This window comes from Danio rerio, chromosome 19, assembly GCF_049306965.1.
Source record: "Danio rerio strain Tuebingen ecotype United States chromosome 19, GRCz12tu, whole genome shotgun sequence".
Classification (NCBI taxonomy): Eukaryota; Metazoa; Chordata; class Actinopteri; order Cypriniformes; family Danionidae; genus Danio; species Danio rerio.
The window spans coordinates 44,245,001-44,270,000 of NC_133194.1; the positions used below are offsets into that span (position 1 = coordinate 44,245,001).

Sequence of the window (25,000 nt, forward strand, 5' to 3'; positions counted from 1 at the left end):
TATTTATTATAGGGATAGTTCACCCAAAAACTACATTTCTTCATAATTTATTTGCATTTAAGTGGTTCAAAACTTTTATGAGTTTCTTCTGAAAATATTTTAAAGATAAAAAGCAGCCATTGACATCCATAGTAGGAAGTCAATGGTTGTTTCATTCTTCAGTATATCTTCATTTGTCTTCAACAGAAGAAAGAATTGAAAACACAGCCTTGATACAAGTAAATGATGACAAAATGTCAATTTTTTGAGTGAACTATTCCTTATAAGTGATACTTCGCCCAAATTTAAAATGTATTCACTATTTCCTCACCCTCAAGTGGTTCCAAACCTTTATGAGTTTTTTCTTCTGTCAAACACAAAGGAAGATATTTTGAAGAATGTTAAAAACCTGATAAGCAATTACTATGGAAGTCAATGGTTACAGGTTTTCAGCATTGATATATTTGTGTATAACAGAAAAAAAGAAACTTATAAAGTTTTGAAACAAGTAAAGGGTGAGTAAATGAACCATTTCTTTAACTTTGGTTTAATGGAAATTGGGGGGTTCTTTGTTTTCTGTATTAGTGTTTTTTATTAAACAATGTTTAAATGCATTTAAAGATCAAAATCTAAATCTGTGCATTTAATTAAAACATTTTTAAAGATCAATAAATAGTTCATAAAATATAAAATTTTTGGAAATTACTATAAACAGTTGAAGTCAGAATTTTTATTTTATTTTATTTTTTTAAATATTTCTCAAATGATGTTTAACAGAGCAAGGAAATTTTCACAGTATGTCTGATAATATTTTTTCTTCTGGATAAAGTCTTATTTGTTTTATTTTGGCTAGGATAAAAGCAGTTTTAAAGTTTTTAAAAACCATTTTAAGGACAAAAAATAAATAAATAAACGGGGGCTAATAATTCAAGGGGGGCTAATAATTCTGACTTCAACCGTATATTGCAATTGAGAAAGCCAAAATAATTAAATAGCTATTTAACCCTCCTGTTACCCTAAAATCTGCTAACAACTTTTTCACAGCCTTTAGATAATGCCAGAAAATGAACTGAGGATATCTTTTTCCATGTGATAATTTTATTTTATATTTAGCTTTGAAGATGTTAAACAGTTTTATTTTTTTTAAATTGTATTTTTAATAATTTTTAACAGGATTTTTTTATTATTAATCTGTTTACAGTACCCAAGTTGCCTTACCCAGCAGCTTCTGGAGGCCGATGAGGAATACAGAGATGTCCAGCCCAGTCCTCTCAGCAGGCCTTACAGGAGACATGTATCCTCTGTTTAAAAAATTGTAAAAACATCACAGAAACCGTCATTTCACAATATTACTGCACATTTACAGTATTAATGGTAAAATAAGGGCGGCACGGTGGCTCAGTGGTTAGCACTGTCGCCTCACAGCAAGAAGGTTGCAGGTTTGAGTCTCGGGTGGGCCAGTTGGCAATTCTGTATGAAGTTTGCATGGGTTTCCTCCGGGTGTTCTGGTTTCCCCCACAGTCCAAAGACATGCGCTATAGGTGAATTGGGTAAGCTAAATTGTCTGTAGTGCATGTGTGTGAATTAGAGCGTATGGGTGTTTCCCAGTGATGGGTTTCAGCTGGAAGGGCATCCGCTGTGTAAACATATGCTGGATAAGTTGGTGGTTCATTCCACTGTGACGACTCCTGATGAATAAATTGACTAAGCCAAAGGAAAATGAATGAATGAATGATCAAATAAATGCAGCCTTGTTGAATATTAGGAATTAATAAAATTCTTACTGAAAAATATTGAAAAATATGTTTATATTTTGTAAAATTATTTATTAAATATTCAGTAAATTTAACAATTGCAGATTTAGTATAAACTGGATTGGTTGAAAGGATTTCTGGATTTCTTTTTTCAAATGAAGCCTTAACTGAACGTTTATAGTTTGATAGCGCTCCGTATCTCTCTTCACACCTCTCTCCTCCTCGAGCTCCAGCCTGGAGAAGGTAAGACTATAAATAAACTGTGCTCGAATCTGCCATATTCATGACATTCAGGTGATAAAAGATTCACATAGTTTTAATTTTACACACCGAAGTTGCCCTTAGATGGATAGATAAACATCCTGAGCTTTTGTTCCTGCCAGTACGTTAATTAAAGGCTGCTTGTGTGCCTCCAGAAACTGGTCCAGTTGCTCTGCCACTGAGAAGAGCCAGATGGTCCGTCTTCCTCTTACTGCTCTAAACAGGTAAACACAACTCTTCAGTGTTTAGATCAAGATAAGAACTTGTGCATATGTGATCATTTTTGTGACTCTCATTGATCTCTCTAATTGGCAAGGGAAGTTTATTTACTGTATATAGCACTCTTCATAGCTGATGGTAATTCAAAGTGCTTTACATAAAGAAGATTAAACGAATCATTGCACAATAAGAAAATAGGAGATAAAAACTAAATTAAAATGCTTAAAATCATATTCAGGGGAGACACGGTGACTCAATGGTTAGCACTGTTGCCTCACAGCAAGAATGTCGCTGGTTCGAGTCCCGGCTGGTCAGTGTATCTTTTGGTCATTGGATTTTAATTTTAGAAACAGACATTAATAAAAAAAAAAAGAAAAATGAGCCGTTTTTTTATTTTTGTTTTAAAATTCAAAAGCAAATATTGAAATTTGAAACATTTTTTATTTTCATGGTGAAAAACGAAAAACCTAAATTCAAAAATGATTTGATTTAAAAAAAATTTTTCGAATAACAAAAATAAAATCACCAGAAAACAAAAACAAATAAAGGCTTGTTTTTATATTCTGAAACAAGACAGACCCGACTCATTCACAGTGACGCAATGCTGCCACACACAGGCTAGCCTACTATAGGCTTTTATTTTTTTTTCCACTTCTATTGTTATAAAAGGCCTTTTCTTGTAAAAACAGGATTTTGTTAAGACATATTTTCCTCATTAAGACAACAGGGCCGGTTATAGGTTATATATTTATTTTTTGTTAGCATGTTTGAAGTGAAACAACCTTTATTTTGACGTTACATGCAAGCATTTTGCTTTGCTGAACACTTTTGTGAAAAGAAAGTTTTAATGTTGTTAAAACCATAATACTTCCACCTCCCGAAGTTTGACCACGAATCATTTCAAGTGAGAGAGGCATTAATACAGTTATAGTATTTTAAAATAAAATTAATAGTTAGTTTTATCTGAAAGGAAACATGCTGCACAAAAATCCCATGTCTTTTAAAAACTGACTATCACTAAAGCTTGCGTATGAGTGGGTCTATCCATAATTTTCTGTATCCATGTGCAAATATAGCAGCAGCCTAAACAATGAGACATCATAATTTTATGGGAGTTAAAACATTAAAAGCGATACAATAATTAATAAATTGAACACAATCCACGAATAGGCTTCAAGAAAGAATATGAGCTATTTGGCACCAGCTGGTCTTTTTTATTATATTCTATTATATATAATCATTGTGTTGCCCAGTACTGGGTTGCAGCTGGAAGGGTATCCGCTGTGTAAAACATATGCTGGATAAGTTGGCGGTTCATTCCGCTGTGGCGACCCCTTGAAGAATAAAGGGACAAAGGAAAATGAATGAGCATTCACCCTCTAGAACAATCCCAGATCACAATGTTTACACCTCTTGTTCATTTTTCTCAGAACCAATTCGGACTCGGCCCTCCACACCAGTGTGCGAAACACTCAACTACACGGCCACCTGAAATCTACACAAACCCTAAACACCCAAACCAGACACTGTGGTGAGTTTAACGGTTTATTTCTTTTTTCTATCCTAACGTAAAGTGAATCTTATCGGAGTTTGCAAAACATATTTGAATCGGGTGCGTTTCCATCAAGATTTTAGAGAGTCTGACTGCAATATTGTAGAATACTGTGGAAATTAATTTATTTAAAATTGCAAAAATATTTATTATTGATATTTCTGTTTTACTGTGTTTTTTTTTTGTAAGACAACATTAATAAAGCAATTACACCTGTTTTAGGGTTTGCACTTCCTGCTCCACTGATTGAAGAAAATATCCAGGAGGAAACACAGTCTCCTAAACTGAAGAAGGTTTGCCTTCTGCCTTGTTGACATTAGGATGATATACAGTTTCATAAATTAAAGCTTATAATGTTCTTAAATTTTTAATAAAATTATTATTTCATAATAATCTTTGCTTGCAGTTATCCCCCATGGCCTCATCAGGATGTGAAACACCCGTTGTTCAGTAAGTTTCATTCAGTCCTCATCATTAAAAGTTCTGTATGTTAGTTTTTGACTCTCACTTTCTAAATCATAAAAATACCATAATTTGTTTGGGGATATTTAAGAAACAAGCAAGGGGAACATACTTGTTTATCTGAAAAACAATTCTAAAGTCAGATATTCTCCTTTGAAAAGTGTGTGTTTTCTGTGACGAATGTCTGTCTTTGTTTTGGTCTGAGTAACTCCGCCCACTGCCAGTTTACCCAATTATATTTTGGCACCCCGGTTTGTCTTGGTGCCTTAATGTATGCAAGCACAGCCGAAAATGTGATCTCCTGAGGACAGAAGCAACCTTTGAAATAAGACACAGATTGTAGTTATAAAAAAATGCACATAAGGTGGTTTTTATTTTGCAAACAATTCAATTATTATTAGTGCTGTCAAAGTAAATCCAAAATAAAAGTTAATATTAGTGTGTTCTGTAAATATTTTGTGCTTACAAATATAAACAAATATCATTCATTCATTTTCTTTTCGGCTTAGTCCCTTTATTAATCAGGGAATGAACCGCCAACTTATCCAGCATATGTTTTACGCAGCGGATACCCAATTTAGCTTACCCAATTCACCTATAGAGCATGTCTTTGGACTTGTGGGGGAAACCGGAGCACCCGGAGGAAATACACACAAACACGGGGAGAACATGCAAACTCCACACAGAAACACCAACTGACCCAGCGACCTTCTTGCTGTGAGGTGATTGTGCTACCCACTACACCACCGTGCTGCCCATAAACAAATAAATTATGCAATATAGTCATGCATATCAATATGTATAAATATTTAAAACAAATAAAAAACATATAAAACAAATTATATACATAAATATGTATGTAAATATGTTTCTTTTGTATATTTTTGTATTTTATGTATGGTATGGGTGTGTATTTAATTATACATATATACACAGTTCACATGTATATATTATGTAAATACAAACTTTAATCTTGGATCTTGTTATTACAATTTTTTTTTGACAGCACTAATTATCATAAACATCAGCAGAGCTTACAGTGTAAGGCTCGATCTTTAGGTGTGTGTGGAGTCGTCGTCTGAGTGGCTGGGTGAAAAAAACCCTCCAAAATTTTGAATTTGGACCGCTATCCTACATACTGCACCTTTAGGCTGTTAGTTTTTCTTCTATAATGAGTCTGTGTTTTGCTGTTTCTCTCACAGTTTCCCATCACCTGATCAGCAGGTCTCTTCTCTCCCCGTCCCGTCAGCTCTCAGTACGAGCGGGTCTCTTCCGGATCTCTCCAGCCTTCATCTGCCTTCACCACTGCCTGGCGGACTGGAGTCTGAGCCTCAGAGTGGAACAAATCTTTTGAACAGCACTTCTACACACCCTGACATCATGGCAGACTTCAGCTTACCAGGTGTGTTTCAGGAGCTGCCGTTGTTTCAATTACATTAATGCAGAGAGGTTTGGACTCTTTGAAATTTGTATATATTTTTTTATGAATTCATACTGTATAACATGTAAATATTAATTGTAAAAAATAAACGTGTAAATATTGTTTGCACAATATTTGCTTTGCATTAAGAATCTCTATGGATTGAGAGTCTTTTAGAGAGAGTTAAAGTCTTGTTGTTTGTCAAGTTAAATCTTGATGTTTTTGTTTTCGTACTTATAAATAATATAAAGCAAATATTACAAATGAAAATGCAAAGGGTCTATTTTTTTTTAACAAAGTGTTAACTTTGACAGTCATCAGCTACGTTTTTTTATTTATACATTTAATATGTATTTTACATATTTAGTTGTTCAGTTAAATTTTTTGGATGCATTTTTAATGTTATTTCCTTTTTAAAATACTTCTTTAATAAAAAAAAGTAAATAGAAATACAAAAACAAAACAAGTAAATTAGTAAAAAATACTAATACATTACTATAAACTAATATTTGTTTAAATAAATAGTGAATAATAGTATATAATATTTGACTAGGTATTTTTCAAGACACTTCTATACATCTTAAAGTGACATTTAAAGGCTTAACTAGGTTAATTAGGCAGGTAAGAGTAATTAGTCAAGTTATTGTATAACAATGATTTGTTCTGTAGACTATCGAAAATAAATATCTTAAAGGGGCTAATAATATAGACCTGAAAATGTTTTTAAAAAATTAAAAACTGCTCTTATTCTAGTCGAAATAAAACAAATAAGACTTTCTTCAGAAGAAAAAATATTATCAGACATACTGTGATAATTTTCTTACTCTGTTAATTATCATTTTAGAAATATTTTAAAAAGAAATGAAAAAGAAACTAAACGGGGGGGGGGGGGGGGGGGGAAGGGGGGTGGGGGGGGCTAATAATTCTGACTTTAACTATATATATATATATATATACACTCACAGTTGAAGTCAGAATTATTAGCCCAACTTTGATTTTTTAAAAATATAATTAAATAAATAAATAAATGTGTGTGTCTACATTATATGCACTTTAAAAATTGAGGTTACATTGAAAAAATGTAATGAATAATCCAAAAATAAAGCACTGGAAAAATATTGATGCAAGTAAACAAAAAACACTGAAGTTTCTCCACCGCTTGCTGTGTGGAAATCTATCTTATACGCTACTCTCTGCTGCATTCTTCACTCAGCAATCCCAGCTTTATACTATTCTTAAGTGTTAACCGAAACTTTGACTGTCATAAAATGCCTTTTTTAATAGATGTAATATTTATTCTTTTATTTTTATTATTTGTATATTGTATATAAATATATTATCATGAAATGGTGATAGAAAGCACTGCTCTGGACTCGTATAATTGTATTTTATTGTAAAGCATTGAAAAGATGTAACAAAACACTGAAGTTTCTCCACCGCTTGCTGTGTACAGGTCTGTCTTCACCCCTTCAGGCGTCTTTAAGCAACCCTCTGCTCCAGTCTTCTTCGCTCAGCAATCCCAGCATCCAGAGCTGTCTCAGCAGCCTCTCCCTGCCCAGTTCCCTGAGCTCCGTGTCGTCCCGTCTGTCCCTCAGCAACTCGTCCCTGCAGTCCTCGCTCAGCAACCAGTCCCTGCGCTCCTCGCTCAGCAGCTCCTCACTAAGCAACCAGTCCGTCCAGTCGTCCGCAAGCCGCTGCAGCATCAGCAGTGGAATCGGAGGATCCGGGTCCTGCTCCTCCTCCTCTGTCTCTGGGTCTCCTCGTGTCGCTGGCGGGACGTCCCGGAAGAGAGCCCAGCTCAGCCCGCTCATCGTGCCAAGTGGAGGAGAGTCCCGCTGGCAGCATCCCAAACAGTTTTCACCCACAGCGTCTCCAACTCTGCCTTCTATAGCACAGGTAAGAGCATTAATGATAGTCAGACTGATAATCATGCACGTCTTAAAGTGACAGTTTGCCCAAAAATTAAAATTAGCTCATTGTTTATTTTTCTCTCATGAGGTTTTAAACCTTTACAAGTTTTTTTCTTCTTCTGTTAAACACAAAAGAAGATATTGTGAAGAATGCTGGTTGTTGGAACAAATTACTATAGAAGTCAATGGTTACAGGTTTCCAGCATTCTTCACAATATCTTCTTTTGTGTTCAACAGAAGAAAGAAAGTCAAATTGGTTTGGAACAAGTGAAAGATGTTTGGGCTTACAAGAGTTTATCACTGCATTAGTGATGCTTAGTTTTTAGCATTTTTAATGGGTGTATTTCATTCTATTTCAATTCATTTATATTTCTATTTATTATATTGTTTCACTTCAGATATTTGCCATGGCAATATTTCAGATTTTCTGTATTTCTTAAAAATATAATCTGATTTCAGTATTTCTTTTTTTGATTATTACTATTTGTTTAATTAATTTTAGTTAATAGTCAATGATGCACAAATTAAACAAAGCAGTATATTCAATATTCATTGAATTAATATATTGTTTTATATTATTAATCTTATGATTTATTTTATATGTGTTTTATTAATCTTATGATTATATTTTAGTTTATATTATTAATCTTATATTTATACAGTTTAAGTCAGCATTATTGCCTTTTCGGCTTCTTTTCTTTTCTTGCAACCCATCTCTGGGAAACATCCACAAACACTCATTCACACACACATACACTATGGACAATGGGGGAAACCGGAGCACCTGGAGGAAATCCACGCGAATGCAGGAAAAACATGCAAACTCCACGCAGAAATGCCAACTGACCCAACCGAGGCTCGAACCAGCGACCTTCTTGCTGTCAGCGTTTTATGAGACGTTTACGAGAAGTTTTTCCGGATTCAAACTCAAGCGATTTCCTCTGGCGTCGAGCTGAAGAGTATGCAAAATCACTCCTTGATGTTAGATGGGGCTACACAACTTTAAGCTTCTGAGATTTGCTTGTAACACAGAGAAGAAGAGAGAAAGTTAACACGCTTGTTGTTAAACTTACTGACGATTTGAACTAGCATGGATGGTTGTTTTGACGCGGGGCGTCAAAACAAACCAAAAAAAAAAGAAATGACGCTTTTTTTTTTTAAATGACGCTTTTGCACCTGCCGTTTTGCACGTTGGTGTGCACGATCACATTGACGCTCTTTGTTAAGTCACTAGGTGTTGAACGTCGACATAAAAAGCGAGCAAAAAACGTCTCGGTGTGAACGGGCCTTTAAGGCTCCTACACACCGGGACGCTTTTCGTCAGCGTTTTACGAGACGTTTTTCAGTACTCAAACCCAAGCGCTTTTCACGGGGGTCAAGCTGAAGAGTATGCAAAATCACTCTTTTGACGTTAGATGGCGCTACACAACTTTAAGCTTCTGACACCCGCTTATAACACAGAAGAAGAGGAGGAGAGGAAGTTCAGATGCTTGTTGTTAAAGTTACGATGATGCGATGATGAAATGATAGTTCACCAGTGCAATAAGCAGCTCCACGTTCAAATCGCCTATGGGCATCTTCTTCAATGTGCGCTCGCATTGACAGTTTAGCGCTTGAGCGCCTTCAAGTGCTGTTTACTGTAACTTCAGCAGCTCCGTGCACGTAAACAAAAGTGCCGATCTGATTGGTGGAGAAGGTTTTAATGTGGCGTGTCAAAATAAAAAAATGAGCATGAGGCGTTTATTTTTAAAAATGATGCTTTTGCGCCTGCCGTTTTGTGCGTTGGTGTGCACGATCAAATTGACGCCTGTTATTTAGTCACGAGGCGTTAAACATCGACGGAAAACGCTAGCAAAAAACATCTCTGTGTGCATGGGCCTTTAGACTCAATTATTATCATTATTTATAGTATTATTATTTAAATCAGTTACCGAAAATGATTATAATAGTTTTAGTTAAACAATAACAGATTTTACTGTTAACTAAACATCCAGTTGGTCAAAATAATCTATTTAATCGCCATTTAAAAGGTCCTAAATTCCTTTCATTAGCAGTCTTCAATCCTTCTTGTTTTAATTTCTTTCATTATTGCATGCTTGCCATTATTCAGCTTCTAATGCACTGACTGTGTCCCTCAGGGTGCTCTGCTAAACTCCTGCAAAGTCCATAAGGAGACCAAACCACCAGCATATCCCTGCTCTCATCACATCAGACCCGCGCCTCCGCTTTCCCATCAGCCACTGCGCCAGTACTTCCATCCGGAGCCACAGTATCAGTCTATCCCAGAGCTGGAGCAGTGGATTCACAACGAACATCAGCAAACACACAATCAGAGACAAAAACACAGCCCAGTTCACAAACACCCACAAACACATGCTAAATTTGAGCCGCACTTACAGTATCCACCACAGCAAGCGTTTACCCAGCATGCACCGCTCTACCCACAGATCCAGCATCATCATCATCATCAAGAGCAGCAGAATCAGTGGCATCAGCAGAACCAGTATCAAAATCAACAGCTTCATCAAAACACAGCGATCCAGTGTCCTGATCAAGAGCAAAACTGGAGTCATTTCACAGGGGTGCATGAGCTGCAGCACACGCAGGTGAAGCGCAGATACTGCATGCAGACGCAGGATGACACAAAACCACCGTCTGAGCTCACCAATCCAGAGACTCCAGCAGCGGTCTCTCACTGTAAAGAGACGGAGCAGAATCCAGGGTCACAGGATAAAGGTTTTGAGCTGAACAAGGTGAGACATGTTTGGATTATGAGGATGCAGTTACATTTAAAGGGCACCTATTAAGCAAAATCACTTTTATAAGGGGTTTAAACACAGCTTCCATGAAGCAGCTGGTGAGCGCAAGATTTCTGATTTCCTCTGCTCGTGCATAAAACCTCTTGCACGCCCCCTCAAATATACGCTGCTCAAGCGCTGATCTTCTTGTGCGCTCTCAAATAAACACTGCTGAAGAGCGATTTCGTGCGTTTATGTAACAAGGATGTCTTCAACATTTATTAGATTTGCTAGGAATATTTATGAATGTCTCCAACAGACCTATTGAGTGGCATTAATGCTTCCTGAAGTAAAGTGAAACGGCTATACGTCGTGTTTGCTGGCCTCACGCATCCCGTACCTGTCAGTCAGCCAGTCAGTCAGTCGGTCAGTCGGCCAGTTGGTCAGTCAGTCAGTCAGTCAGTCAGCCAGCCGGCCAGTCAGTCGGCCAGTTGGTCAGTCAGTCAGTCAGTCAGCCAGTCAGTCGGCCAGTCGGTCAGTCGGCCAGTTGGTCAGTCAGTCAGTCAGCCAGTCAGCCAGCCAGCCAGCAAGTCAGTCAGTCAGTCAGTCAGTCAGTCGGCCAGTCGGTTGGTCAGCCAGCCAGTCAGTCAGCCAGTCAGCCAGTCAGCCAGTCAGCCAGTCAGCCAGTCAGCCAGCCAGCCAGCCAGCCAGCCAGTCAGCCAGTCAGTCAGTCAGTCAGTCAGTCAGTCAGTCAGCCAGTCAGTCAGTCAGCCAGTCGGTCAGCCAGTCAGCCAGTCAGTCAGTCAGCCAGTCGGCCAGTCAGCCAGTCGGCCAGTCGGTCAGTCGGTCAGCCGGTCAGTCAGTCAGTCAGTCAGTCGGTCGGTCAGCCAGTCAGTCAGTCAGTCGGCCAGTCGGCCGGTCAGTCAGTCGGTCAGTCGGCCAGCCAGCCAGTCAGCCAGCCAGTCAGTCAGTCAGTCAGTCAGCCAGTCAGTCAGTCAGTCAGTCAGCCAGTCAGCCAGCCAGTCACCCAGCCAGTCAGTCAGCCAGTCAGTCAGTCAGCCAGTCAGCCAGCCAGTCACCCAGCCAGTCAGCCAGTCAGCCAGCCAGTCAGTCAGTCAGCCAGCCAGCCAGTCAGTCAGTCAGTCAGTCAGCCAGTCAGTCAGTCAGTCAGCCAGTCAGTCAGTCAGTCAGTCAGTCAGTCAGCCAGTCAGTCAGTCAGTCAGTCAGTCAGTCAGCCAGCCAGTCAGTCAGTCAGTCAGCCAGCCAGTCAGCCAGCCAGTCAGTCAGCCAGCCAGTCAGTCAGCCAGTCAGTCAGTCAGTCAGTCAGTCAGCCAGTCAGCCAGTCAGCCAGTCAGCCAGTCAGCCAGTCAGCCAGTCAGTCAGTCAGTCAGTCAGCCAGTCAGCCAGCCAGTCAGTCAGTCAGTCAGTCAGTCAGTCAGCCAGTCAGCCAGCCAGTCAGTCAGTCAGTCAGTCAGTCAGTCAGTCAGTCAGTCAGTCAGTCAGCCAGCCAGTCAGCCAGCCAGTCAGCCAGTCAGTCAGTCAGTCAGTCAGTCAGTCAGTCAGTCAGTCAGTCAGTCAGTCAGTCAGCCAGCCAGCCAGCCAGTCAGCCAGTCAGTCAGTCAGTCAGTCAGTCAGTCAGCCAGTCAGTCAGTCAGTCAGTCAGTCAGTCAGTCAGCCAGCCAGTCAGCCAGTCAGCCAGTCAGCCAGTCAGTCAGTCAGTCAGCCAGTCAGTCAGCCAGTCAGCCAGTCAGCCAGCCAGTCACCCAGCCAGTCAGTCAGCCAGTCAGTCAGTCAGTCAGTCAGTCCGTCAGTCAGCATGTATCCTTAAAGGGTTATAATTCACTTAACCTTTAATACATTTTGGTGCGATTATCACCCGCTATTAAAAAAACCCAACTACTGAATGTTTTGATTCAAAAGCTGTAATGTAGCTGTGACGGGATCAATTTTGGCGTGGCGTCCCGCCATAGAAGAATGAAAGTAGTGGAAACCATGGTACATTCCGACATGTGAAAGTGTTTCTCTATGTTTTCATCGAAGTTGTTTACAATACTGATCCATCCACAGAGTTTGTGCTGTAATCAAATGTTTATAAATACAAGCGCAGCCGTTAAGTGGACATTTCTGGGTAATGATGTCAGAATTTACCGGTATTTTAGAAGTGATGTGTGAATGGTCTTTTCTGGAAAAATTCCGTAACGTCTATACCTGTGTAAACAGCACTTTTTTGAATCTACCGGTAAATTCATTCCGGAAATTTTCCAGATATTTACCGGTATCACTGTGTGAAAGGGGCTTATGTCATCAAAGAGGGAAAGCCCCACCCATTAGTGACAGTCTTCCTCATTAGCATGGACAGTCAGCCAGCCAGCCAGCCAGCCAGTCAGTCAGTCAGTCAGTCAGTCAGTCAGCCGGTCAGTCGGCCAGTCGGTCAGTCGGCCAGTCGGTCAGTCAGTCAGCATGGACAGCCCTGATTGAGAAGCAGCCATCCACGATTACTGTGCATTAACAAAGAAGGCTGCGAGAGCATCAAAGTATCCGGAAGTCATTCATTTTCAATGGGAGCTGACAGCGATAAGTGGCGAGGAGCGGAGAGGTTGCCAGTGTGGGCGTCGAAGAGAGAAATCAAGTCAAGATAATGAGCTATGATGTGGTGTGGCAGCAAGCAATCAGAATGTAGAAGTCCACCGCTTGAAAGAAGTCCAGAGATCATAGTTCTGTGAACTTTGTCTCCAGCCACAGTCGTTCCCAAGTGTTAGATTATTGTGGTCACCGGATTTTCAGTTATTTACTATGCTTTCTTATAGGGACCATACATTACAGACCAAAAGTTTGGACGCACCTTCTCATCCAAATAGTTTTCTTTATTTTTATCACTATGAAGATTGTAGATTCACACTGAAGCCATCAAAACTATTAATTAACACATGTGGAATTATATACATCACAAAAAAGTGTGAAACTACTAAAAATATGTCATATTCTAGGTTCTATACTTGACGATTACAAACCCCTTTTCCCTTACAGGAGTCGTATGTCGGCTTACATCTGACCCCTAGCCAGGCAAAAGCCCTTTCCCAGCAGGTACGTTGTTTATTACATAAATCATCAGTTATGATTACACACCTATACACTGTTTTGTCCATATGGTTTGTGTGTTTGATTTTGATGGTGTTTGTCCTTTGTGCAGCTCGGAGCTCTACAGAAGGAGCCTCTAGGTGGCAGCAGAGGGTCAGAGCTTCACTGTGAAGCTGCAGAAAGCAGAGAACAGCAGAACCAGAGCTGCAGCGCTGGAGAAACACACAATGCTTTCAACATCAACTTATCTGGTAAGATAGATTTGAGCTGGCAGTTTAACACAGTAAAGCCTGATGAGAACAGTCTAATCTAAATCAATTTGTTTTTGAGCCTTTAGATGACATCAGCTAAAAATTAACATTTTGTAAATGCGTTTTAGTAAAGGAAATGCATGAACGATGAAGGAAGCGTCAAAATTAAAGGTCACAAATGTCTATTTACAGAGTAATCTACTGTTTTGTAGAGGACTGTCTAAATGGCTGTGTTCCTCTTAGTTTTGGAGCCAAATTTCAGGAGGAAATGACTTTAAAATATAATTATTGTCATCATTTACTCTTCCTTCACTTGTTTAAAACTTTTATTAGAGTCTTTCTTCTGTTTCTACACAAAGGTAAATATTTTAAAGAAAGCTGGAAATCTGTAACCATTGACTTTCTGCTTGAGCTCAACCACTCTCACTGGCAGAGCTGTCATAACAAAACACTATTGGCATTTGTTTAAAGGGGAGGAGCTACACTATGTCCTGCCCTCTCTTCATTTTTCGGTTGAGATTACGTCAAACATTGAATACAACATGCACATTTCAAGGCTCTTCACAGGATCTTTAAAATAAATCTAAATACTAAAATCAAACAAAACGGGCTTAGGGGTAGGTCAATTAATGTGTCGGTGTCGGTGCTCTTTGGGTAAGGGATTCATCAGAATAAACAGCAAGTCTAAATATTAAAAAGCCTTTATTGACATGGCTTGCAAGTGTTTGCCAAAATGTGTAGGCACAGTTTTAAGGAATAGGCCTGTTAAAAAAAGGCTTTTAAATATTTTTTTTTCACATTTTACAAGTGCATTGGACTTATTTTTGCAATTTAAATCTAAATACTACTTATAATATAAAATGTCAATATTTCCAGAAACGTTTGGATCAAGCTGATTTAATTTAGAAGCCTTAAAAATATGCAAATCAAATATGATACTGTAGCTGATAGGTTTATGGGTGATTTGTTGTTTTATCAGTCAAACAATGAAGCAGATAGCCTTTATTTCTTCTACTTCATTTGATACTTCGGCATGTAGATGCTCTGAATAGTTTTTAATTCTCATTGTATGTGTGTTTTGAAGGATGAATGATGTTATCTGTTATTTGTTTGTTAAACCTTTGTGAACTGTAGACTAATTTTGGCCAGGGTGCTCTTGTAAAATAAATTTTTAATCTCAATGTACTTTTCCTGGTATAATTATAATAATAATAATAATAATAGTAATAAATATTGTCCTCTAATTAACTTAATAATTATTGTTTCTCCTTCTTTTTCAGACCCGTCATCCTGGCTGGACCAGGACATCTCAGGCCTGCCGGACTCCGTTCTGGAGTTTGACTTAGAAACCTTTGGTCTGGACAGTAATTTGGGTTGGCCATGAACGTGTCATACAAGTGCACTAAAATACGCAGTAATTCAGACAAGTACCTTTTTAAAGAATGTTTTTTGCCAGTTAACTTGAAATGTAGCCTCTAGAACGTTTTCACACCTGGTTTGTTTGAGTACCTGAACACATTTCTTTCTTTGTTCAGTTTTTTTTAGGAATATTTGAACATGGAAATTACATTTGCACCAAAATAATCAACGAATGTGGTGGGGAGAGGTGCGCCAGTCACTGAATCCAGCATATTGGGGTTCTCAACTGTCCGCCACATTCTGTCTTATATTATGCACTTTGTTTGTCATCAAGTTAACTCAAATGTCGGCATTCTGTATTTAGCTTTTTGCTTGTATAGTGGCTCTGAAGTGTCAAAACACCTCCTAAAAGGGAAAAAATCAAACCCATTTCATTTTTTTCCCCCACGGACGATTGTTTCAGAGGGAGTGTGTCAATTAGATTCACACATAAGTGATGTCAAATTTATTTTTTAATGTGCGAAAAATTATGGATGAAAATGTCAGATTGAGTGTGCAATAACCTTCACTCTTTTTTTAAAGGACATTCTGGGATTTTTATGGACCACAGAGAGTTAGGACCTTGATATTATTGTTAAATTCGAAATGTGCTGCTCACTGAGCAGTATAGAGTCCCCTTCACTATACTGGGGCGTTAGGATCCACACAGATTGCAGGTTGAGCGCCTCCTGCTGGCCTCACCAACACCACTCCTGGCAGCAACCTAGCTTTCCCATGTGGTCTTTCATCCAGGTACTGACCAGATGCAGCCCTGCTTAGCTTCAGTGGGTTACCATGTGAGAGTTTCAGAGAGCTAGCTTCCATCTTTTAAGCACATGTGACTTTATGAAACATTTTGATGCACTTTTTAAATGTCACCTGGTAAAAGCAAACTGAACCAAGAGGAAAATGCAACTTTGTAACATATTAAGTAGCTTTCTGGTAACAAAGCAAACAATCTACAGGTCTGAAAACGCTCTTATAGTCTAATAGAATGTAAATAAAAATGGCTTAAAGCTCCTTTAAGGGAACAAATAAAAAAACGTTTTTGCACACAGAGAGGTCTTAGGTCGCAGGTCTATGTGCCTTAATATGAAGTTTTGGTTCTATTTAATTATAAATGGAGTAGATTGTTTATGTATTGATTCATAGGGTGCATATTTACACATTTTAATATAGCATAGAATAACTAGTATATGAAAATATTGTAACTATTATAACCTCAAAATATAGTTTTGAAGGTGAATGTAATATTATAAAGTACTCTTTCAAGTTAAGAACAAAACTAAATATAGGTTTAATCATATTAAGTCTTTATTTTACAGTGTTTGCTTGTTTTTTTTTAAATCGGGGTCGTTTTTGTGACTTTGATAAGTGTTTCTCCACACCTGCCTTTCAATTGGTATATAATTTTGATGCAGTTTTATCTCAGAAATATATTCATAATGCAGTTTAATTATATTTTCATACTGGTTTTCCTTTATCACTCTCTGGTAGAGGTGATGTTATTTTTCAGTATTTGTGTTCAGTATCAAATCTTTTCTCAGTATGCGTATTGGAATACAGTTTCCTGACAGGATTATTCATATAGTTTAAACCGAGAAACACGTGTAAATTCCTGAAGTATTGCAATTAAAAGTGGACTAATACATTCAAGAAATAATGTTTCGATTATTGTTGCTAGTAAATGATTTACTAATTTTTTTTGTACGTTTCTCAGCTTAACTCATCCCCCACTTGTTCTAAACCTGTTTGAGTTTCTTTCTTCTGTCGAACACAAGAGAAGATATTTTGAAGAATTTTAGGAAAATTGACTTCCATAGTATTTTTCGTCTCTACTACGGAAGTCGATCTTCTCTCGCACACCCTTATATGGAATGCAAGCTCAAACCATGATTTTTCCTTCACCAAACTTGATTTATTACTCTGTGAATCTTGGGTCCATGCAGGTTCCAATAGGGTCTTCTTCAGTATTGGTAATGTTTGGGATGCAGTTCAACAAATGATTCCTCAGAAAAATCAACCTTCTGCCACTTTCCCAAATGATCAAATAGAAGTCAAGCTATTATTTGTTGCTCTTACAGCTGTGATCAATGACAAGACTTTTGTCAGGTAGTGCATGTTATTTCTCATACATTATATTATTTTAAACTACTAAAATGTCAAGAGAAGTCACTTTGCTAAACTGTAAAGCTGAATTTTCAATGTTAAAAGTGGACCGAGCATAGATCAACATCCCATAATACAAATCACAACCGTAAATAAACGGAAAACGCAAAATAAGAAAACTGTTAATTAACAGATTTTTTTACAGTGTTAAGTTACAGTTTCTTTACAGTTTAATTAATTCATGGAAAGTATCATGGTTCTTTTTGCTCCCTCCTCAATGCATAATCACTCCCGTAGCCAGCCCAGTGAAAGGGGTGGTTCCTTTTTTTTGTCAAAAAATTGCAATTATACACACAATTTTCTACTTAATTCTGAGATTTAAATACATTTTAAGCTCTATCTTCAGCTGAATAAGCTTGTCAGATTGTCATAACCACACTTTTTGATGTACCAAAAATATTTACTAAAGATTTAGAATAAAAAATATTTAAAAAATCTTATTTTTTAAATGCAATTTTTTTTTACATTTCATTACAAAAAATATATGTTTCACATTAAGAACAAGCCTATTATCATTTAAGCAAATTATAAATAACAAACTGGCCAGCACATTCAACTTTGCTCAGTCAGAATTGGACCATTTGAATAAAAATATTTAGCCTCTCTTACAAAAAAAAAAAAAAAAATGCATCAGAAAATTCATTGATAACAACAATCGCCGAACTGGTATTCAAATTAATTTTGATATGGGCGGCTTTTAGTGCTTCACCTTTTTCATTCATTTGTTTTCTTTTCGGCTTAGTCCATTTATTAATCCGGGGTCACCACAGTGGAATGAACCGCCAACTTATCAAGCACATTTTTACGCAGTGGATGCCCTTACAGCTGCAACCCATCTCCAAAATCCACACACATTCATTTACACTCATACACTACGGACAATTTAGTCTACCCAATTCACCTGTACCACATGCCTTTGGACTGTGGGGGAAACTAGAGCACCCGGAGGAAACCCACACGAATGCAGGGAGAACATGCAAACTCCACACAGAAACGCCAACTGACCCAGCCGAGGCTCAAACCAGCGACATTCTCACTGTGAGGCGACAGCACTACCTACTGCACCACTGCGTCGCCTTCAAATCTTTATTGCTCAATTTTTTGTTTCAAGAATAAGGTCCAAGATTTAGAATAAAACCTGTGAACTGTTTCCTCTATTTAAAAACAACCGTAGTGAAAGATGACCTCTCTTGTGTCAGATTGTATGTTTTCCTACAGCTGGATGTTGGACCCATGAAAAATATTTGTTTGCATTGGCCAAAACTGATTAGCTGATGTCACAACAGCCAACAGAGAATTACGCTCAGCCTTATTTTCACTTATTATGATGGCATAGCAGTCAAAATAGGAAAATGAGCTCATGTTGGGGATAAATTCTGGACATTTGTCACTGAGGGGTGGGTTTTTCGAACCACCCGAATCCCCCCTGGCTACGGGCCTGATAATAGAGTTACCAACATCTAAAAGGCATGGAGAGAGCAGTGAATGAGTTTGTAAGTGTCCGGGTGGATTATCCCTGCCTGTGTCCATGCTTAACTGGGCAGCCATAGAGCACCTAATGGGATCAGGAGGGAGCGGAACGGTAGGTAAAGCCCGTCTGACTCGCTGATCTCTTCCTCTGGCCTGCGGACAGACAGAGCAGGGTTTACGAATACTCTTTTTGCTTCTGAATCCTGATAGACAATTTGAAACTTTTAAGCCTTTTTTTGTCACAATGTTTTAAAGAGTCAATCAGTGTCTGAATGTCCTAAACAATTAGATTACTTAGAATCTGTTTACTGTTTGTTCACACTGCTTAATTAAAATGAGCTGAAACCAACACAGCTCTTGACAGGGGCGTACTGGGACAAAAATTCAGCCCTGGCACTGTTGCCACACCAGCCCACATTACCACACCGACACAGCCCCACCCAAGGACACGCACATTCACTATTTATTTTGGTATAAAGATGGTGAAATAATATGACATTCTTGCCAGATTTTGACTATGTCCGGGTAACCTTGGATTGGGTCGGCCCATCTTGAAACCAGGCGGCAGTTGCCGATTGGGCCAAATGCTTAACATTTATTATTATTATTTTTATCATCATCATAATATCACATCTAGCAAGAGATAAAAGCTGTCTGCACTTAAAAACAGTACATATTAAAAAAAAATAAATGACCGGCCCACATTAAAAAATTGGTCCAGCCCCTCTGGCATTTGCCAGATGGCCAGTCCGCCCTGGCTCTTGAGTTTTTTGGGGGAAAAACTTAACTGTTTTATGTTAAATCAACTTAAATTTGTAAACTCAATAAGTTAACCTAATTCCTTCATGTTGCCCAAACACAAATCCATTGTGTGAAATCCAGCATCTTTACTGTGTATAGGAAGAGCTGAGGTTGATACACTACCTTACAAAAGTCTTGTCGCCTATCCAAATTTTAGGAACAACTAATAACTTCTAGTTGATCATTTGATATCAGAAGTGGCTTATATGAAAGGCAAAGGGCTCTAGATTACGCTTTTTTCACCCATATAAAATATGATTATGCCATAATTTGTAATAATTTCATTAGGACAGTGAGGTCTGACTTTGCTTTATCAAAAGTCTCGTCACTTAACAGAAATAATGCCCAGTATAGAATATAAAGTCATGGTGCAGTGGAAACAGAATGAATATTGTGTCTGACTCCCATGAGCATCCATACATCCCTATAGTGCTCAAATCACTTATTAATAAAGTCATCTGGAATGGCAAAGAAAGCGTTCCTGCAGGACTCCCAGAGTTCATCAAGATTCTTTGGATTCATCTTTAATGCCTCCTCTTCCATCTTACCCCAGACATGCTTAATAATGTTCATTTCTGGTGACTGAGCTGGCCAATCCTGGAGCAGCTTGACCTTCTTTGCTTTCAGGAACTTTGACGTGGAGGCTGAAGTATGAGAAGGAGCGCCTAAGAATTTGCCCTCTCCTGTGGTTTGTAATGTAATGGGCAGCACAAATGTCTTGATACCTCAGGCCAGGCTGATGATGCTGGCATCCACTCTGCAGATCTCTCGTCAAGTTATTTGTTTCTCTTACAACTGGGATCGACAACTTTTTGTCAGGTAGTGTATATATTACATCAACATATCATTATATCAGCTGTGCTATTACATATATATATATATATATATATATATATATATATATATATATATATATATATATATATATATATATATATATATATTAAAAGAAAAGATTAAGCATTTTAACATCAGCAATTTTAAGCATTATATTGCATAAGACAATCATATACAGTAGGGTCTAACAGGCTTGAGAAGACAATCAAAATTTGGACTGTGATTTGAGGCAGACGTGTGTATAGATTTATATATATTAAAAGAAATTATATGAAGATCTATTTTTATCTTTTATATATAGGGTGGCTTAGTGGTTAGGACTGTCACCTTTTAACAAGAAGGTCGCTGGTTCGAGTTCTGGTTGGGCCAGTTGGCATTTCTGTGTGGAGTTTGCATGTTCTCCCCGTGTTGACATGGGTTTCCTCTGGGTGCTCTGGTTTCCCCCACAGCCCACAGACATGTGGTAAAGCACAGGTGTCAAACTCAGTTCCAAACGGGTCGCAGCTCTGCACAGTTTAGCTCCAACCCTAATCAAACACACCTGATCAAACTAATTGAGTCCTTCAGGCTTGTTTGAAACCTACAGGTAAGTGTGTTGGAGCAGGGTTGGAACTAAACTGTGCAGGGCTTCGGCCCTCCAGGAATTGAGTTTGACACCCCTGTGGTAAAGTATTGGTGAATTGAATAAACTAAATTGGCCGTAGTGTATGTGTGTGAATAATTGTGTATGGGTGTTCCCCTTTACTGGGTTGCAACTGGAAGGGCATCCACTGTGTTAAACATGCTGGATAAGTTGGAGGTTCATTCCCCTGATGAATAAAGGGACTATAAGCTGAAGGAAAATGAATGAATAATAAAAAATCAAAAACAAATAAATCATAGAATCAAAAAAGGCAACACTCATTCAGGTTGGTGACAAATATTAATAGCTAATGTTAATTAGTTACTTGAGCTCAATTTTACAGAGATATTGCAGATTTTAGAGATACACATTTGGTAAAATGACATTTTTATTTTATTCTGTAATGACATTTATTTGAAATTTAAAGCCAAGGTCATTTAGAGCTTTTTTTTTTTTTTGGATTTTAAACTTTAAAAATCAAGATTATTTCCCAAAGTTTTGATTTAAATCACAGCAAATTAAATCATTAGTTATTCTGCATAAATGTAATTTTTAAATTTTAAAAAGTCATTTTATTTCTAAATTATGATTCTTATTAGAAATTTTGGTAACAATACAACTGGTTAATGCATTTATTAACCTGAATAAACAGTTACCAAGTCATTTATTACAGTATTCATATTTTGTGTAAGTTATTGTAAATTAAGTGGTTCATTGTTAGTTCAAATTAACTCGCAGCTCATTAACTAATATCAGGGTGTCTACGAGGCCTTAAAAAATCTTAATTAAAAAAAAAAATAATTATATATATATATATATATATATATATATATATATATATATATATATATATATATATATATATATATATATATATATATATACATTAGGCATTTAAAAGTCTTAAATTCACTGAAATATCGTGCTGTAGGTGTAGGTCTTAAATCATTTTAAACAGGTCTTCATTTTCCAATGTACAAGTAAAGCTACCCAATTGGGCTGACACCCAATCAAGAGGCCCACACGTAATCTGCGCACACAGAAATCTGCAGTTTTCCGCAGATGTTTTGCCAATCATTGAGTCTGTTCATTTACTTTTGGAAACTTTATATTTATTCAGTTGATAAATTTAGTTTAGCAAAATTATTGACCAATATGAAAATATTTATTTACAATACAGTTTGTGAAGTAATATTTTATGTCTTTTAGTAGAGATATTATATCAAAGACTTGCTTTGTTTACTAAATAAGTGGATCTAAATAGATTTGCATTGTCAACATTAAATAATTAAGTTATTTATTTATTATTTATTTATATTTATTTAAATAATTAAATAAGTACAAAAAATGAACATACAATTTTTTTTACATACATTTAGTTATGATACTCCCAAAATCCTTCCGCATAAATCTGCAGGTTTTTTTTTTTTTTTTTTTTTTACAAAATTCTGCACAGAAATAGAAAAAAATATCAGCAGATTCTGTTTGGCCCTGCCAATCACCATCTCAAAACATTTTTCGCAACAACTGTTAGATATTTTTACAGCAAATTATCCGTACCAAATTCCCTAATCAGAGAAAGAAAACTAAAGCAACACATCCCTTTACATGATCTTCCATTAATACAAAAACTGTTTACCGAAGTAACGAGACCATTCGAAAAAATCCTTAGTGTTCATCCCTGTATAAGTTTAAAATTCATTCATAATGGTCCTAAACGGGTCATAAAAAGTTGACCCTTGAATATTAGCAAGCATGATTTTTTTTTAATGATGCATTATTAAATGTTGAAATTTGATTATTAAATGCTGTACAAGTATCACTCATTATTAAGCTCATGTCACTTACAGTTTTTCTCAGTCGCTTTGGTGCGTTTCTCACAACACCAGTGCATTTCTGCACAACAGTTAATGCATTTCTTAAAACAAACTGCAAAACCTAGCTGACAACCTGCAAAAGTGCGTCACATGCTCAAAATGGAGAGCTCATTCCTCAAAAGCAAGTATTCATGTCAATCAAAGTTTCAGTATCATCAAAATGAAAAGTCCTGACACCATTGTTTATGAACAAGATAGTCAAATGGCTTAGTCATGTTTTATTATGACATTTTACTCTGTAAGTTTTTTCAATGCTAAAAAGTCAGATTTTGATGACACGTCCTGAAAATGCTCAAGACAGCGCTATATACTATTTGCACAGCCATTTGAAAACTACAGTAAAGTTAGACATCACTGCATTTAGTGAGGTATCTGAGTACAAGACACTGAATATGTATGTTTCACATTTTTACTGCATTTGCTCTTTGCAATTTTTATTTATTCACAGCATTGTCCAAAATAATACATACATCCTTATTTACAAAAAACATAATCTTTCTTTGGGTTGAACTGGGCACAACTGTACACAATATTGCAGAACATATTGGAACAGAGCCCACAACATACACAGGTCTGTAAATCATTCATGAAATTCTTAATTTTTAAGACATTTTTAGAAAAATAATGATTAAATTTTTTTAAAATAAAATTTGCTAGACAGATTTTGACAACTAGTTCATCATTTTTGTATGTAATGACTCAAGTAATGAAATGAGGACTATTAGTTTTATATGGAATGACTATTCAGCATTCACAAGTTTAGTTCATTTTGACTGACATGACATAAGCAACTGATAATGTTATAAATAGCAGAGACTTGTATGAAAGCAATTACAGTTTTTCTCGATTGCTTGGATGCAGTTGTCAACTGAAACTCCACATTTTCAAAACAGTTAACACACAGGCCTAAACTGCGGCACTCATGGTCAAAATGACACATTTTGCTTGCAAAAGGCACATATCGTGTCAAAACATTTAACATATGCAACAAAAGCTAGTTTTACCTTCAAACAACACAACTTGCAAACAAGTATATGAGCTCTTTCAATTAATCATTACACAATGCACAACAAAATACAAAATACAGAACTCAAAATGCACCACCATCGCTTGCCATTGTAGTTTATAGCCAATGGCATTTGTTGTCTCTATTTGGGCTGTCAAATTCGCCTTTTTGCAAAGAATTGGATCAAGAATAAGATGTGCTTTGATTGAATATATATTGAATTCATGACATTTTTCAAACTGTGGCTGAAAACTAAAATACTGTATATAAAAAAAACAGACAAAAGTGATAAAATACTGTAAATATTAGAGAAAACACATGTAAACTAATATACAGTCAAATCTATTGGGAGTATAGGACATAGCCATATTGACCTCCTCCATCAATGCTGGCACAGAACAACACAGACCTTCCATCGTTTTTATAAGGTTTGCAGAATGATGGCTAATTGAAGATTTGTGTGAAGGAGTGTCAAACCGGTGCTTCAGTGATTTCATACTGATGTTGGTAGCTTTTAATAGTTAGGAATAGATGGATTCTGTTTGGTCACCAAAACTAAAACAATGGAGTTTGGACTGCTTGAATGACATCTGTGTTAAATGTTTGGAAAAATGGTAGGACAAATGTGTCAACCCAATGAGAAAGGGTTTACACATTTGCAAGACCGGTCCTCTGCTCTGCTGGGATAGTGATGAGGAAAATGAAGAGGAACCTAGTTTCTTTAACCAGGTCAAAGCAAACTAGAAAAACTGTAATGTATGTCCAAAAGCATCTGCAATTTGTTGGAAGGAATGAGAAACTGCTATTATGATGTGCACAAATGACTAATTGTTTTGAGAAATGCATTAACTATTGTGCAAATGTACATAGTGTTGTGAGAAATGCACCAAAGCGACTGAGAAAAACTGTAATAAATGCATGAACTAATGAAACCTTTTTGTAAAGTGTTAACAGAAAATTGAAATATTTTCAAAGAATTGATAGTGCAAGTGAAGAATTCACATTTTGTTTAAATCCAGAGAAAGAGTTTTCTGCTTTACAGTGCGGTAAATAAGTGTAACAGACTGGTTCACATGCACATTTACATCACATTTACATTTCAGTGAATGATTTCATTGCCTGTATTTGAAACCAGTGTTGGTTATGTCAGTGAATAGCCGTGTCCTTTCAGCGTGTGGCTCAACAGTTGTATAATT

General features: G+C 37.1%; 2 protein-coding genes across 3 annotated transcripts in view; one reads left to right on the forward strand and one right to left on the reverse strand.

Moving 5' to 3' along the window:
- crtc2 (CREB regulated transcription coactivator 2) overlaps positions 1-16,682 on the forward strand; it is a 19,682-nt gene extending 3,000 nt beyond the window's left edge. Inside the window, exons 3-15 of one of the 2 annotated variants that reach the window (XR_012395233.1) lie at positions 1,181-1,273; positions 1,915-1,976; positions 2,150-2,218; positions 3,644-3,744; positions 3,988-4,058; positions 4,172-4,215; positions 5,430-5,629; positions 7,101-7,543; positions 9,696-9,773; positions 9,844-10,310; positions 13,323-13,379; positions 13,486-13,624; positions 14,905-16,682. Coding sequence is in view for 1 of the 2 variants with exons in the window: in XM_001339840.9 (XP_001339876.2) it covers positions 1,181-1,273; positions 1,915-1,976; positions 2,150-2,218; positions 3,644-3,744; positions 3,988-4,058; positions 4,172-4,215; positions 5,430-5,629; positions 7,101-7,543; positions 9,696-10,310; positions 13,323-13,379; positions 13,486-13,624; positions 14,905-15,008 (1,998 nt within the window). In the remaining variant the exon portion in view is untranslated. Of the gene's footprint in view, positions 1-1,180; positions 1,274-1,914; positions 1,977-2,149; positions 2,219-3,643; positions 3,745-3,987; positions 4,059-4,171; positions 4,216-5,429; positions 5,630-7,100; positions 7,544-9,695; positions 10,311-13,322; positions 13,380-13,485; positions 13,625-14,904 lie in introns of both variants that reach the window. The other variant, XM_001339840.9, reaches the window with a different exon arrangement.
- trioa (trio Rho guanine nucleotide exchange factor a) overlaps positions 1-25,000 on the reverse strand; it is a 784,286-nt gene that overhangs the window by 185,368 nt on the left and 573,918 nt on the right. The window lies entirely within an intron of this gene.